General features: G+C 39.3%; 1 protein-coding gene across 1 annotated transcript; it reads left to right on the plus strand.

Annotated features, from left to right (window-relative positions):
• The first annotated feature begins 8650 nt into the window (after window positions 1-8650).
• LOC102700706 (protein NUCLEAR FUSION DEFECTIVE 4-like) lies at window positions 8651-13851 on the plus strand. Its single transcript, XM_015836890.2, has 3 exons — window positions 8651-9007; window positions 11603-12513; window positions 12971-13851. The coding sequence occupies exons 1-3, from the start codon at window positions 8666-8668 to the stop codon at window positions 13455-13457; spliced, it is 1740 nt and encodes a 579-aa protein (XP_015692376.2). The 5' UTR covers window positions 8651-8665; the 3' UTR covers window positions 13458-13851.
• The last annotated feature ends 2608 nt before the right edge of the window (window positions 13852-16459 follow it).

The following is a 16459-nucleotide window of genomic DNA, read 5'->3' on the forward strand; positions in this document are numbered from 1 at the left end:
TAGCTTCTATATAGTCAATCTAATAATTAATTCATATAATAGTTACCTACAAAACATTAATAATAGATGACCTCAGATGTCATCTACATACTACGTCTTAAAGCCCGTGCTACAGCTGGCTATAAATTAGTATAGTAGTAGCTCATTACTTTTCTCTCTCCTCTTTAGAGCAGGTTAATAGTATAGCCAATTACTAACTTCAATTTATCTATAGTCAATCTAATAGTTAATTCATACAATAGTTACCTACAAAACATTAGTATATGGTCCCACATGTCATACACACCCTCTGTTTTAGAGTCCGTGTGTAACTGACTATAAATTAGTAGCTCACCTCTCATCTCTCTTCTCTCTTGTCTCTTTAAAATATATTTATAGCTGACTTATAGCCTGCTATTGTACCTACTCTAAAAATATGTTTATAGTTGATTTATAGCCTATTGCCTGCCTAGCTCGCCGCCTCGCCTCGCCGCCCAGGATTCTGTTCCCCTTCACCGGCAGCATCATGGACGTCTGTGCATGCTCGCTAGTGGCGTGCCTGGACTGCACTTGTCCGGCAGCTCGATCCGCAGTCACTTGGCACTAATGTCTGGTTTTGGTTTCCTTTCAAGGTGGCAAAGATTGGTCCGGCTTTTCAGGGTCGATTCCTCTGTTCGTTTGATCATGCAAGCTGCTGTCAGGAGTAGTTTATACTAGTGGAAGGACTTGATTGGTTCGAAGGAATTTCAGCCAGGAAAAACAAAGAAATATGAATGAATTAATAAACCAATTTATAAAAGATTTTCTAAGAGGCTGGAGTGGAGGTGAAATTTTCTTTGTTTTATCTCTATAAAGGAAAATTTTATTTTTTATTTTTACAAACTGAATAATATTCATAGGAATTATTTTTTATGAATGTAAATCATTTGTTTTCCCTCCGTAATGAACGAGTCCTACTATTTTTCTAGAGTAAACCTTTTAAGTTATATAAGCAACGAGAATAGGCTCCGTGGCTATTATGACTACACAAGAAAAACATACGTCGAATGAGACAACACCACAACGAGATGAGTTGGCATGGGAGATGAGGTTGCAAAACAAGAAGGTTGTCGTGTGGAGATGTAGTTGTGGTGGACTCTCTCATCGATGACAGGTTGCGTTGAGCGATTAATATTGTTTGGTTGTCGAGTCCAACGTTGACAAATTGGTTGTGCTATTCACTTGCTGCTGAGCCATCCACTAGTTATTTCTTGTCCGACTCAGCCGCCGCAACTATGAGCTTCCATAGACCGGGCACTACACATATTCCTTAAGGCGATGACACATCATTATTCTGCCATCCGTGTTAAGGGGTAGACTCTATGGATAAAAACATTATCCCAAATGTTCAAAATAGTAATGGTGATATTCAGGGTGTCCTAATCTTTCTGAAGGCATATATCTCATTAGAGGTTTTCTATTCATACGGTATCTGAAATTGGGTTCGATTGATGGTGGGAATGTCTAGTCTAAGAATTGTTTGGTAGATTTGTTAATCTTCAATTTTTTTTCTCCCGCTTTTATTTGGCGTTGGTAAATAAGTGAAATTTGATCATCAAAGTATCGACTGCTAGGTTGTGGAGATTCTGTTTTTTGTTTAAGAATGATAAGAACAATGTACAGCTTGTAAGCTGTTAGTAAAACAATGATTATGTATACTCTGTCCAATAAATTTATATCTTTTGGCTTTTGGGTGGCGTTCCTAGTAGTTTTCTGTTTTTAATCAAATTATAATTCTGTAATTCACATATATTCATTATGTAAAATTTGTAATAATTAATTATAGCTTATATAAAATAAAAATAGTAATGGATTCTATTATCTAAAAAGATAATAGCTACTAGTATTTATCATGTATGCAACCATTTGGTCGTGAAATGAAGTGAACCGTAAATGTGTTAAAAAGAACTGACTGCATGAATTGCAAAGTGCCAACTTGGCTTGGTCGGAGGTGATTTTATACGGATGGAATGGATAGATTAAACTCTCGATCCTTTAAACTTTAACTTCAATCATTAAGAGCTAAACGTTGAACAATGGAAGTTCGCCGCCATATGTACACACACCTATGCGGCAGATGAGTTAGAGCAAGTTTTAACTGCTAGCTCCAATTCATCTATATCTAATCTAACAGTTAATTTATACGATAGTTTCCTATAAAACATATACTATGATACTGTACTAACATGTCTCACATGTCATACACACATTATGTATTAGAGTTCGTGCTGTAGCTGGCTACAAATTTATAGCCCACTTCTCTTCTTTCTTCAATCTCCTCTCTTATCTCCTTAAAATATATTTATAGTTGGCTTATATTCTGTTATTATACCGCTCCAGTAATCATCTGTCTTAATCCGTCCGCTATAGCACACGCGGACCGTTAGAGCAAGTTCAATAATAATATAGCCAATTGTTGGTTCTAAATGGTTTATAGTCAAGTTAATAGTCAATTTATACAATAGTCATATACTATATAATTAATATCCAGTCTCATCTGTCATACACATATGTGTCTTTAAGTTCGTGCTGCAGCTGGTTATAAATCTATAGCTCACTATTATGCTTTCTTGTTTTCTTAAAATATATTTATAGCTGACTTATAGGACTCTCTTGCCGACAATCAAAGTAATCAACCATACAAACGCAATTGATGGCGATCCGCGGCACGTGCAGTCGACACATCGCCCGCGTTTGCCACGCACCGATCGGCGCCGCGCGCGCACGGCTCGCCGCTGCGCTAGCTAGCTGCCATGTGCCAGCCGATCGACCGGACGGCATATTGGCATCGCGTACGTGGCCCTGTCTCGCCGTCGTCCCATCAGAAAACTGTCGACACCAGTCATTGACCATGCATGCAAGTCGATACATACAAGTAGAATACTATTATTCCCCACGCACCTATCACTGGTACAGATATCCACAAATATTTATAACCATTACATTTAGATTTTTTTTCTGGTGCATGTATGATGGGGTTGAATCGTGGAAAATCTAAAATAAATCAGATTTATTGAAAAGATATGTATTAGTTAAGGTATGCTTAAAAAATAATTATCTATTAAGCAAAAGGAAGGAGATGTAGTTTGTATTAACTCTGATCCGTATGCGTCCAGGGGTGGATCTATCACCGGGGCTAGGGGCTTCAACCCCTACCCGATTTGTGCCACTGAAGTAAGGTTAGAAAAAAAAAGCTCAAGCTCGGCTCAGCTCGGTAAAGCTCGGTAGCTAAACGAGCCGAGCCCGAGCCGCCTTCATGGCTCGGTTTCAAATTGAGCCGAGCCCGAGCCGGCTCGCGAGCCGCTCGTTTGGCTTGTCAAGCCATATAAAATATGGTTTGGGCCACCTGGCCTGTTAACTGGCTCATCTAAAATAATAAACCCTAGGTACTTCGTATACTCCTGGATAACTAGATGTCTCTCTCGGTCAACACACATGACACACGCATCAAATTGAGGGGTGAGACCGAGGAGTTGAGGGCAGGAACATGAATGAGGCAGCGCGCCCGTAGCAGAATAAGCCAGCTCGAGCTGACTCGAGCTTTCAAACGAGCCGAGCCGAGCCGAGCCAAGCCTTCTTGTGACCGAGCTTTCCCAAGCCGAGCTGAGCTGGCTTTTTTGCTTGTTTTCACAATCGAGCCGAGCCGAGCCAAGCCTCCTCATGACTGAGCTTTCACGAGCCGAGCCGAGCTTTTCTAGCCTTACATTGAAGCCCCCCGTTAGTCCCCACAATAAAATTTTTGATATTACTGAAAAGAAGAAAAAGCTAAAAATAGTTCTCTTTCGTACCGCCACTCCTAATATTTTTTTTTTTTGCATCTGTAAGCGTCTCTGGCCAATCAACCTGCCAGATATACAGAGTTGTCATTATTCGCCCGATCCGTTGCTGGACGACCGACGGCCAGAACTAGTCGCGAGTCGCGAGAAAGAGGGCGGCCTTTGCCCTTTGCGCCCCCCAAAGGGTCGATTTGATAAATTCATGCATGTGATCGGTTACGTACGCGCGCGATCTGCAGGAATGCAACAAACCCCCCAAAAAAAAAACCTAACGTTGTGTTTACAGAGTTATTGACGGCAGCAGAATTTTATAGAATCTCTAGCGTTGTGTTTCCCTTTTTCAGGGCATATTTACAAACAAAAAATATTTATAAATAAAAAAAATTATATATGTATTACTAGTGATTCGGAAAAAAAACTGATAAATAAGCTATGACTAAAAAATCTTAAAATAAACTCTAAGTTCAAGATTTAAAAAAAATCGAATTTTATTTTATAAGTATAAATATAAGTGAACATACGAGGGTGAAATAGTTTAGGTGTGACCTAGATCGTACAAATTATTAGCTACATAACCATAAAAATAAACTACTTCGATTATTTCGATAAAAAAATCCGTCCCATAATAAGTGAATATTTTGGGACTAAAAAATGAAACCAGAGTAATTGGGGGCGCACATAATTACCAAAAGGATAAATAAATAGGGACACAAATCTCATTTACTTTTGTATTAATGTATATGAAATTGACCAAACTAATCATTTGTTATGGATGAAGTAAGTAAAAGCTAAAAAGACAAGAGATCCCGTTTTTTACATGCTCTTGCTCTACATCTTAGGAGCTCCAGCGTTTACTGTTCAGTTTATCAACTGTATCCAAAATTTAATTAAAATAATTAACTTTATAATTGGTCTTAAATTTTTTTATCATGGTTTATATTTCAACATTAACTTTTAGGTAGTTAAAAAATAAAGATATAAATATTTTACGTACACATTATTTTTAGTTGTTATATAAATGCTATGACTTATAAGACCATGTACTCTAATTACACATATTTGTGTTGATGTAATGGTATGTTTAAAAATATAGTATATGATTGACTCTTCACTTTATCATCCACGTTAATAACACTGACTTATTATTTTTGTGTATGTATGGTCAGCACTTAGCTGCGGTTCCTTATCATGTGGACCATAATTGAGGCTTGCCAGGCAGGATAATTAAGAGGGGAAATCTGTAGTCTCTGCAAGAATGATGGATGATGTGCAAGCTATAAGCGTCTCATCGATTTGGTTTACTGTATTACTCCGTATTAACGTCTCTATTATAGTCCCAAACACTAGATCAGTTTTTGTGGTACTCTCCGTCGAGAAGATTATACTTTTAGCATACCTTACCCATATCAATACAAAGCTACGAAACTTATATAAAACTACAAGAGCTAGGATGCATTTCATTTTTCAAACCTCAATATAATTGTCCATTGATATTTTAAATTCTATCAGATTTTATTGTAATAATTGATTACGAGATAAATAACCTAAGTCAAAAATAAAGTTATTTTGGTAGCGGTAGTAGCATTCATGTGTCAGGCAGCGTGGTGATAGTAAAATCATCTTTTCTCTTTTGCTTATACTTATATGCCAAAATTTAAATTTTTAATCTTAAAGTTGGAGTTGATTTTAGATTTTTTTCACCGAATTTTACTTTTTAGGGTTGTTTTTAGATCAATAAGAATATATATATATATATATATATAAATTTATAAGTTAATTTTCATTTGCAAATAAGCCAAAAAGCCAAACGATCTCCTACATAGTGTGTATTAATGGAGCACTGTATTATTTATTCCTCCATGTGGATCACATAGACGTGGACCATTAATTATGGATAAATGTCCCTATCAAGGGGAGGCATTGAGTATATTGTTGTTTATGAGAAAAATGATCATTCTTTCCATGTTGAAGGAGAAGCATATTCTCAAAAAAAGAGCGTAGGATCTTTTGGATAGCACTCAACTTAGGTGGCTTAAAAAACCCTGCTGATCTATCGCACCCTATACAACTGTTTTATTTACACTATTAAGCATGTTACTACGAAATACTTTTAATTATATGAATAGATTAAATAGTTTCAGAAATAAACTTAATAGATAGATTTAAAAATTAAACTAGGCAAATCATTGAAGATTTTTCAGAAGATTATATTCACCCGCCCTCCCTTCCATTTCTCTGCTGCAGCGGTAGGCTTTGCAATGGGGCGGGTTGGGGCCGGGTTGGACCAGAATGACCCCATCCTAATCCTCGAATAGGGCCCCAAAATTGAGTAAATACTCTCTCTAATTCACACATAATATAAACAATAATACACTAAAATATAACCATAAATCTTAGATTATAATTTTTAGCAATACAACATCACTAGTTACCAAATCAAAACCAAAGACCCAAAAACATTAGTGTCACTGACACACTATTTTTACATGTTTATATAAATCCAGGGCTCCGTGGGTTTCCTTGGAGTTTCTTTCCTCCCCTCCCCCTCCCTCGAAATTTTTTGGGTCCCCGATCCCGGTGGGGATGTTGCCAAGCCTAGCAAGCATGTGCCATAGGGCAGGCGGAGACACAACATTTGGCCATCACCACTTCATATATTCTTTCACCTATAAGGTTTGGGGGGAGGGGGTGGAATGTGAAGATCGGATCATAAGGGTGTACTGGGATCAATGACACATGGCTGACATGTAGGATGTAATATCAAGACATGGGCATTTTGGTACTCCCTCCGTTTTATAATGTAAAACTTTCTAGTGTTGTCTAGATTCATATGAATGCTAATGAATTTAGACATATATATAAATTATATGCATTCACCAATTGATGAACTTAGACATGGCTAGAAAGTCTTACAATACGAAACGGAGGTAGTACTCTCATGTGAATAACCATTGCAAATGATCACCCTTTAGAATACCAAAATAATGATAATATAACAAATTGTTGGCAACATATTTGTCGGTCACGTGGGAACCGTGGTTCCTTTGCTACGTGGTTCACAATGCTCTCGGAGGTATATCAGAAAATTGAAGATTGAATGTATAAGATAACATGGATTTCGGTAGAGTGCTAGCGCAACTTGTAAATGAAGGTGTGTGCTGGACTCGCCGAGGGAAGTCTTTGAGGCAAAGGAAGCCCTTACCTATTGCACTTAATGTCATGTGTACTTGGCACCAAACTTGCGTAGCAGGCTGACATGCTCTACCATGCAAAGATATTAATTGGGACGGGAAAAACCCTTATCACTCCATGGACAGGTGTAGAAAAATAGGGAGGCACCCACTTTGTCCCATCAGTCATGTACTCATGTCGTCATCATCATTCGCACGAGGGCTGATGAGCACAATTGTCCTGAGTAACTGCTAACTGTCGTTGATATGCAGTTGATGGGCAAGCCCCTCGACTGAGGGTCCCCCAATGGTCAATGGCTTCGTCCGTCTTTTCAGTGTGCGGTCCATGCGGGATTGACAGACCCTCGTGGATCATCATCAACTTTTGTGCCGATGGTTCCATTGTCGACCTATAGCAAGAGTGGGCGTGCTCTTTAATGGCTCTCACTGGAGAAACAATAAGCATTAATTAGGCTCCTGTAGTCACGCTATCTTTATGACATTGTGGTATCTCTTAAGAGTACATAAGGAGGATCTTGCCTAACGAAGAGGAGTAGGAATCGATGCACAACTAATTCCAAACATACGGAGGAATTTGAGTCCTTAGCTTAAGCCATCTCAACTTATAATCCACGTAATCATAAGAATACAACAGAACGGAAGTTGGGTATTAAGTCCTGTGCGGTCCAAAAATGTATACTTATTGCGTCTGCGTGTTTTATTCCAGCATTCTTCACCCTTTCTGATCCAATAATTTCTCTTATGCTCCTTGGTATGGACGCAATGAGATCCCATGACTTCCCGCTAGAGCAGTTCACCTTCCGATAATATCAATTACAACTTAGAGGGTAATGTTTTGGCATATTGTTAATTTTTCAATTCAAGATACCAACGACCAAACTACTATCAATCATCGTATATATCTACTCTTATTTGAGTGGATCTAACATGATTGATGGGGCTTGAGTCCCATTACCCCGCTATATCTCCATCGAGAGAATGAGAGAGGGGGAGGAGGTTATAGGACGTAGAAGAACATGACTCCTCTCTAAGCTAAAGCAGAATAAGTCCCTGCCTCGCTAACTTATTAGAGGAACTTTTTGGCTTGTTTGGTTTGTAACCATTCCGACCTTCAAAAATATTAGTAAGCAAAAAAACAAAAGAAATATTAAGGTCGGACTACTTTATATACTATCAAATTGAATCAGCCAATATCATATAAATAAAAAAAACATAGAGAATATGCTGCTATTTTTTTATTGGCACTGGCATATATCGAGGACTCCAGAAATTTGACAACAAGCTATACAAATTGCAAATAATTAACGTTGCCAAATTTTTGATAAGCCAAGACGGGAGAACTGTGCAGTAGGCACCGTGTGTTCGAATCTCAATCACGCAATCTCACCTCTCTCTCTCCTGATAATATGCATAAAAGAATTTCTTTTTTCATATCCAGCTTTTTCTTTTTTTGATAAGTCAAGTTTGGGCGTCAATACAGCTTGGAAACAGAGGAGGAGTGACACTTCCGGCCACGTCGGCACTCGGCAGCAGCTTCCCATTCCCCCGTCCGGTCGGCCACCCTGTCACGCCGCCGAAGAGGCGAGCGATATATGTAGTAGTGGAGCAGCGGTGAGCTGCTCCCAGCTGCTGATGGTGGTAGCTGGCTCGGCGGGCGGGGAAGAGCGCGGGGGCGGGAGGATGGCGGGGGGAGGGGGAGGGGCCGGGAAGGTGAAGGCGGGGAGCCGGCCGCCGTGGGTGGGGCTGGCGGCGGCGGTGTGGGTGCAGATGGCGGCGGGGAGCGCCTACGTGTTCCCGCTCTACTCGCACGCCATCAAGGAGGCGCTGGGGTACAACCAGAAGGCGATCACCATGCTCGGCGTCGCCAACGACATCGGCGAGAACGTGGGGCTCGTCCCCGGCGTGCTCGCCAACCGCCTCCCGCCGTGGTTCATCCTCGTCGTCGGCTCCGCCTGCGCCCTGCTCGGCTTCGGCACGCTCTGGCTCGCCGTCACCAAGACCCTCGTCATGCCTTACTGGGTGGTACGCTCGCTGGCCTCCCCTCTTCCACAGAGAGCTCTCTCTGGTTTGTATCCGCGCATATGCGTGCTAATTGGTTGTTCTTCCGTAGGCGATTGCGTTGTTTTTGCCTGATTCGTGCTCTTCATGGGGGATTAAGTGATGATGATGATGATTTTTTTTGTGGGCAGCTATTTGGGCCATTTAAACTCTTGAAATTTCAATTTTCTTCCGATTACGTCCTTTTGGAGCGTAATTTCTAGAGCGTCGATTATTTGCGAGTGCCTTTGTTGACTGAACAAATACCGTGGTGATGATCGACTGGTAGCTGTAGGATGTTGCGAGATAGCTTTTGTCCTTAGTAAATGAATAATCGTGTCTAGATGTGCGAGTTTGTTAATTGCATGATTGGCATTAACACCGGTAGATATTTTCCATCTAAATAGTACGCTTTAAGACAAACATGGTATATGGAGTTTTTTATTTTCATGCCATTTGGTAGAAGAGATTGGTAGAACATGCCAAGCTTTGGTCCATTTTTTAGGTAAATCATTGTTGACTCTTTAACCAACCATCCTCGCGAATGGGACAGAATTGATTCCATTGTTGATAGCCGGAACATACCTAGAAATTTAATTTCGCAAATCTGGCAACTCAAGCTGGTGGCAGGATACATCTTGATGTAGAGGTGGATTGACCTCCATTGTTTAAAAGAATTGTTATTCTCGTCAATATAGCTTCTTATATGGCTTTAATGTTGGTGCCAGATTTTGGCAAGATAATGACCTAAAAAATGATTTTAGTAGATTTGATGAACTGAACTTATAATTCAAAAGTGCTGAAGCTGACTTTAGCCTGTCTGAACTTCTGGCATTAGTAAATTATGTGTAAATAAATTTAGTGTTTAGTTTACAGCAGCAACAGAACACTATGGTTTTTGCTGGTCCCCGAAATTATCACGGTGTGCCACCTATGTAAAGATCATCCCTTAAATAATGAGGTGAACATTTAAGCAGTATTAAGCATGCCCAATAGTGCTATCTAGGTTGTCTTTTATAATTGCCATATATTATACAAGAGACAACATTAGAATGCACATCAACACACGAGTGAGAACTGTGAGTTAGAGTATAAGATTAAAAAAAACAGGAATTGTAATGGCATTGATGATAAAGACAAACTACTAGAGACTAGAGAGGTTATATCTAAGGTTGTTTATTGATGAGTTGGGTTTCTAGGAGATGACCCTAGGAGACACTGAGACAGGTTATTGTACATGCTCTAAAGTTAGCATTACTTGATTGATGCATTGGTTGACACCCAAACCCAATACAACATATTTGGGATTCCTGAATGTGAGAATTATTGGTGGTTTTCAACTTTCAATGGCCATCCAACTTTAGCAATGCCAGGTTGGCCATTCAACTTCAGCAATGCCAGGGTATGACATTCATTGGCCCATATGTTCCTTATGACTACTGGAAGGTTATTGCTGAAGTTGGTATAAAAACAATATGGACTGGGATGTCTTCCATTAGAGAATTCATTAACAATGTAAAAGCATGCAAAATAAAAACCATGTAGGTCACTTATCCTTGGCACTGCACACTTACTGGTAAAACCTGTTCTGATCAGATGGAGTCTTTTGTTATTTTTTTATTTGCGTGTATGCTGCTTTTTTGTAACCCTGAATATCTAAAGTCTAAAATGCCAATCCATGTTGTATGCATCAATGCTTTCATTGTTTAGAGATTGACATTGGACCTAATATCTTGTTTTGTGCAGTAGTATTGTTTTATGGAAAAAAATATCTGTTGCTTTGAGGCAAAATTTAATCAATCCAAGATGATATTTGTATTACAAGAGTAACTTTTTCAGTTGCTTTAAATATACTTTTACCAAATGATCTGGAATTCCTAGTCAACATTTGATATCGTTTTGAAGTTCAGAGTTCACCAACATTTCCACACAAACACCAGCCACTGTTTACATATCCACAATTGCAGCCATCAAATGACCTTCTCGGACAAAATCAATCGTTTTTTTTGTTTTGTGATCCTCCTGCTGTGTGTTCAACAATTTACCCCACTCATGAATCAAGATACTCCACTAACTGTGTAGTTTTTTTCCAGGAAATTAGAATTGTCTCCCACGAAGTATTATCAAGGCACTGCTCTTTTTATTATTATTATTTTGCAAGATATTTCCTGTAATTGCAAATGTTCTGAAAGGACCTAAAATTGGATTATCATGTCTCTTACTCTTTTCAATGTTCCAATGCTAGTAAAGTGGGATAGCAGTACATGTGCATGAAATCCCCATGGAGAGATCTGATAAAGAAGATAAAGTACACGCACACTTAAAAAGCAATTGGTGGTTTACCATAAAGAGTTTCGTAATGTTGTCTAGTGTGTAAATGCTGACCAGTATTATGTGCATTAGTGCATACGACTGTATACTCTGTTGGCTTAGCTTCCTAAATCGTTGAACTGTAGAGCGTATTGATATAAGTTTGCCTTGAATGCTTGATGAATGGCCCATATGTGATCTTTTATTCATGTTGTAGTTCAATACTTTCAATCAAGTTATTTAGCATATTTTGTTCAATGCTTCTTGCAGTTGTGCATAGCCTTATGTATTGGCACAAACAGCAGCGCATGGTTGGGCACCGCAGCGCTTGTGACCAATATGAGGAATTTTCCTCTCAGCCGGGGAACTGTTGCTGGTCTGATCAAGGGCTATGTTGCAGTCAGTGCTGCCGTCTACACAGAAACATTTAATGGAATGCTTCAGAACTCTCCCACAAACCTTTTGCTATTGCTTGCTCTGGGGATCCCCACTGCATGTGTTCTGGTGATGTATTTTGTTAGGCCTTGTACTCCATCACTGGATGAGGACAACGCAGCAGAGCACAGCCATTTCATCTTCACGCAGATCTCTAGTGTGGTTCTCGGTGTATATCTTATGGTAGCTACAATACTTGGTGATACTTTGAAACTAAGTGACACTATTACCTACATTTTGTTTGGTATAATGATACTTTTGCTCCTTGCTCCACTTGCAATACCAATAAAAATGACTCTGTATCCAAACAAACCAAAAAGGGAAAAGACCAGCACCCTTTCACCATCTTATTCGACTGATAGTTTATCTGGTCCAGATCAAGAAAATTCAGAACCACTTCTTGGTGTCACTTCAACATATGTCACTGGAGCCAACGATTCAGATGAGGCTACCGATGTGGATCTTCTTTTGGCTGAGGGTGAGGGAGCAGTGAATTTGAAAAAGAGAAGAGGGCCAAGAAGGGGAGATGATTTCACATTCCTAGAAGCCTTGGTTAAGGCAGATTTTTGGCTACTGTTTATTGTGTACTTCTGTGGAGTTGGAACTGGTGTCACTGTTCTGAACAACCTAGCTCAGGTTGGGATGGCTGTTGGTGCAGATGATACCACTATCTTGTTGTGCCTCTTTGGCTTCTGCAACTTTGTTGGCCGTATCCTTGGTGGATCTATCTCTGAATATTTCGTAAGGTCAGTTCCTGTTTGCAACTACTTTATTCATTCAATTTCCATCACTGCATAGCTGACATACATAGCAGCTAGCTGAACTAGTAATATTTGCTGTTCTTGGCTACTGCAATGTACCAGTATTACTCCATAGTCCATATGACCATATCAAGCCACTATTTTTACCTGAGAAAAAAATAAAATCCTGGCAGACCACCCAGATTAGTCCTTTGTTCTAACTTCTAAGATTCCGTGCTTCGCATCCCGTATTTGCTGAGAATTTCTGTGAAATCCGGGCAGACCACCCAAATAAGTTGGCTGCTGATATTTATCCCCAGAAGACTGGCAGTTACTTTGCATATGCCTATTTATCCACAATCCAATGAATTTTCCTTTACTACTGTTAAATTAGATGCTTGATACTAATTTATTAATTTGCACCTTCTATAAATTATTTTGAGCAAAACCTGATGTTTTGCAGGTCAAGAATGCTTCCTCGCCCTTTCTGGATGATGTGCACACAGATAATCATGGTGATAACCTTCCTCCTTTTTGCAACTGGTCTTCATAGCTTGATTTATGTCAGTACTACATTACTGGGCTTGTGCTATGGGGTCCAGTTCGCTGTCATGATACCAACCGTCTCGGAACTTTTTGGACTGAAAGACTTTGGGTTGATGTACAACTTCATGTTATTAGTGAATCCCCTAGGCGCATTCTTCTTCTCAGCTCTTCTTGCTGGTTATATCTATGACAAGGAGGCGGCAAGGCAGCACCCGGGCGTGCTGGAACCTTCAACCTGCTTGGGGCCTGACTGTTTCAGGCTTACCTTCTATATTTGTGCCTTCGTTTGTTGCTGTGGAACCCTAGTGAGTGTATTTTTCATAGCAAGGATAAAACCGGTTTATCAGATGCTCTATGCAAGCGGATCGTTCAGACATCCTCGGAGTCAACAGCAGCTCCACTGATGTCGCTTAGGCTGTCATCAAGGTAAAAGCTATGAAGTTTGCGCATGAACAGAAACGTATTTTGGAGGAAATTATCAGCCCGGTGTCTATAGTTGGCCTTCTTATCGCATCATATTCCAGTGCCGTATTGTTCTACTGTTGCTTGATTGGTCGTTATTGGATGGGAGAGTTTATTTTGATGTCAATGTAACTGTTCTGTAAAGCTTGCGATCATAGAAGTTACTAGCATACGGCCGGCTGTCAAAAGGGATGAAACTTGGGGGGTGCGTATACATGTGGCAGTTCTTGTACATCAAGTTTGAAAATGTTGTACATTATCTTCTTCTCCCAACGTTGATACTTTGTTAATACACGAGTTTCATGAATCTGGTTATGTATATCTCTCTTCTCCTGATTATGTGTCTGATGTCAGTTCTCTGAACTTCTGATTATGAGTCTGGTTCCGAATTTTTTTTATAAAAATGATACTATTTAAATAAAAAGTTACAAAAATTATATGTTAGGTGAGAAAATTGTAAAAAAATAGGATCATATTGGACTTTGTGTGGTATTAAACGCAGGACGAACGACGGAGCCTGTCGAACTCTCTAACCAAGGGAGTTTGATAGGACCCACACCCCGTAGTTCAACAGACTTCCTCTGCACAAGAGTTCTAATGGCTATCGAATGTCAATGGTACCATGAATTATTTCTTCACCTTGAGAGGTCTTTGTTAAATTGGGTCGTGTTAACATGTCTCATTAAACAGACATCTATCGACGGATTCCTAATCCTCTATCGACATGGCTCAGTTTGTTGTTCTATGTTTCCAATTTTTGATCTCCAACACTCTTTTTTGTGATTTTCTATTTAAATGGTATTATTCTTTAAAAAAATTCTCTGGCTACGTGTCTGGTTCCAATGCTCTGATTAGGGTTCTTATAAATACTTTCTGAGTATAAACTAGCATAACGTGGCGAGCATAACATGGTGGAGCGACGGTTATCAGGCACTTACATGATTTGTTTGATTTTTTCCTAACTTATGATGTCCTTTTGAATCTAAAAAGAAAGCATCTGGGCTATGAAATTATCTTCAGTAGCGCTCACGTTTGTTTCCAAGGTTACAAGAACCCGAGCATGATGTATAATGGCAAGTACAAATGCATTTTTTAATTGTTTCTCATTCCCTACACAATCAAATATGATGACATGGGTGAAAAAAATGGTAGAAAAAAATTGTTATGTATAACGATGACTTAAACTTGACTTTTAGCATTTATCGAAGAGAATTTTATTATATGTGGTGGGTAAAAAAGAAAAATAAGATAATATTATATTGATTAAGTGATCATACATATTCTACTTTTATATATACCTTTAAATGATGGATTTATGTTTTCGATATAGATTAGAGAAGAGTCGCTTCTAGGCTCTACATCTAAACATACCCTAAGGAGCGGTAAATACTTTTTTTATCTCATACGGAATTTCATTGCATAAAAAGTATAAAAGGAAACACCGAGTAGACAAGAGGTTAAAACTCACTCCATTCTAAAAGATAGATATGTAGTTGATGAGTTGAGCATATCTCTACTAATTAAAAAGAGTCGTCCACCTTCCCCTCCCTCCACGTACGACACGTGTCTCTAAAAAAAGCCGCAAACGCACGTAGGAAGAAAATAATAAAAAAGAAAATAACGCGCACACACACAAAACCACATGCACGCACCTAGCGCCTCAGCCTCCTCCGTTGCCCGATCTAGACCAGTAGATCGAATATATTCTCATCAAATATTAATTTAGGAAGACAAACGATTTCTCATCAAATATGTTGTCAGCGATGCACATGCAACTAGTGTATGTAACTAGTGTAGTAGAAGAATGTAGTTGTAAATAAAAAATGCTTGTGATGATTAAGACAAGTGAGTTGTAAGAGAAATAGTTTACATTTTAGGACAAATGTAGAGCGGTAGAAACAACATGTTAGGGTGCGGGAGTATTTTCCAAGCAAGTTGATGAGTTGTTAAGCTAGTTACTGTACTTTACTCTATGTGGATGACACGTAGACAAGAGCGGAACCAAAAAATAATCCAGTGTAGCGCTGAATTAGTATATATTTTATTATTTACAAAATTTCTAAGACGAATTAATAAGATATAAGTGAGATTATATAGCTAAGAGTAGGGTTTAAACCTTAATTGTCCTAGATTCCGTCCCTGCACTTCGATAATGTCAATACAGACACAGTGACATGTTGAGGGACAAAGTCCAAAGCTGCGTTTAGCAGGACAGGCCATCGAAATGGGCATCCACTCCGCTGGATCTGTGTGGTCACGAACAAAAACGCACCTGAATTTGGTCAGCGGATCATCTTCACACGTGGACCGTATGCGGAAATCCAGCGGGCGCCCGCCGGCCGGCGTCTCCTCCGGGGCAAAACCACCGGCCCCGGCGCTCGTAGACCTTTGCTACGCGTCAGCACAGCAAATTGTTCCACTGGTAGGTGGGGCCACATAGGTGGACCCCCGGATGTGAAGTCGGGGATAGGGTCGACAAATTCTTACCCCGACGATGAAAAACAAATAGATAGTTGTCGTATCGTATGATAATTAAGTATTAAAAAACTAAAAGCAAATTAATATGATTTTCTGGCGTGATTTTTTAGAGGAAAGTTGTTTAAAATAGATTATTTAGCAGCGTTGGGAATCCCATTTAAAAACCGAGTGGAAGTTGTAAAAGTCGGGAAGAGAAAAAGGGAATCGTCAACGTGTGCCTGGGCGGTGCCACGTGGGACCAGTTTTTCTCCGAATTTAAAAGGTTAATCATTGGCCACTCGTGGACACTGGAGACCTGTGGTGCAAAAGAATTTGAAAATTAGACAGGGATTGTTCACTATATATTTGTAGATAAAAAATAATTTACGAATAAAACTTATATTTTATCTGGTAAAAAATAATTATTGTTTAGGATAATATTTGGTTAAACCTTTTAAATTAGGATAAAATTTAGTCAAATTTTTTA

Source organism: Oryza brachyantha, chromosome 4 (assembly GCF_000231095.2).
Source record: "Oryza brachyantha chromosome 4, ObraRS2, whole genome shotgun sequence".
Taxonomy (NCBI): Eukaryota; Viridiplantae; Streptophyta; class Magnoliopsida; order Poales; family Poaceae; genus Oryza; species Oryza brachyantha.

Bases quoted from the DNA above. Each gene is read 5' to 3' on its own strand.
- LOC102700706 (XM_015836890.2), top strand. From the start codon at position 8,666: ATGGCGGGGGGAGGGGGAGGGGCCGGGAAGGTGAAGGCGGGGAGCCGG. The intron at 9,008-11,602 runs GTACGCTCGCTG...TGCTTCTTGCAG, and splicing joins TCGTCATGCCTTACTGGGTG to TTGTGCATAGCCTTATGTAT. The intron at 12,514-12,970 runs GTCAGTTCCTGT...GATGTTTTGCAG, and splicing joins ATCTCTGAATATTTCGTAAG to GTCAAGAATGCTTCCTCGCC.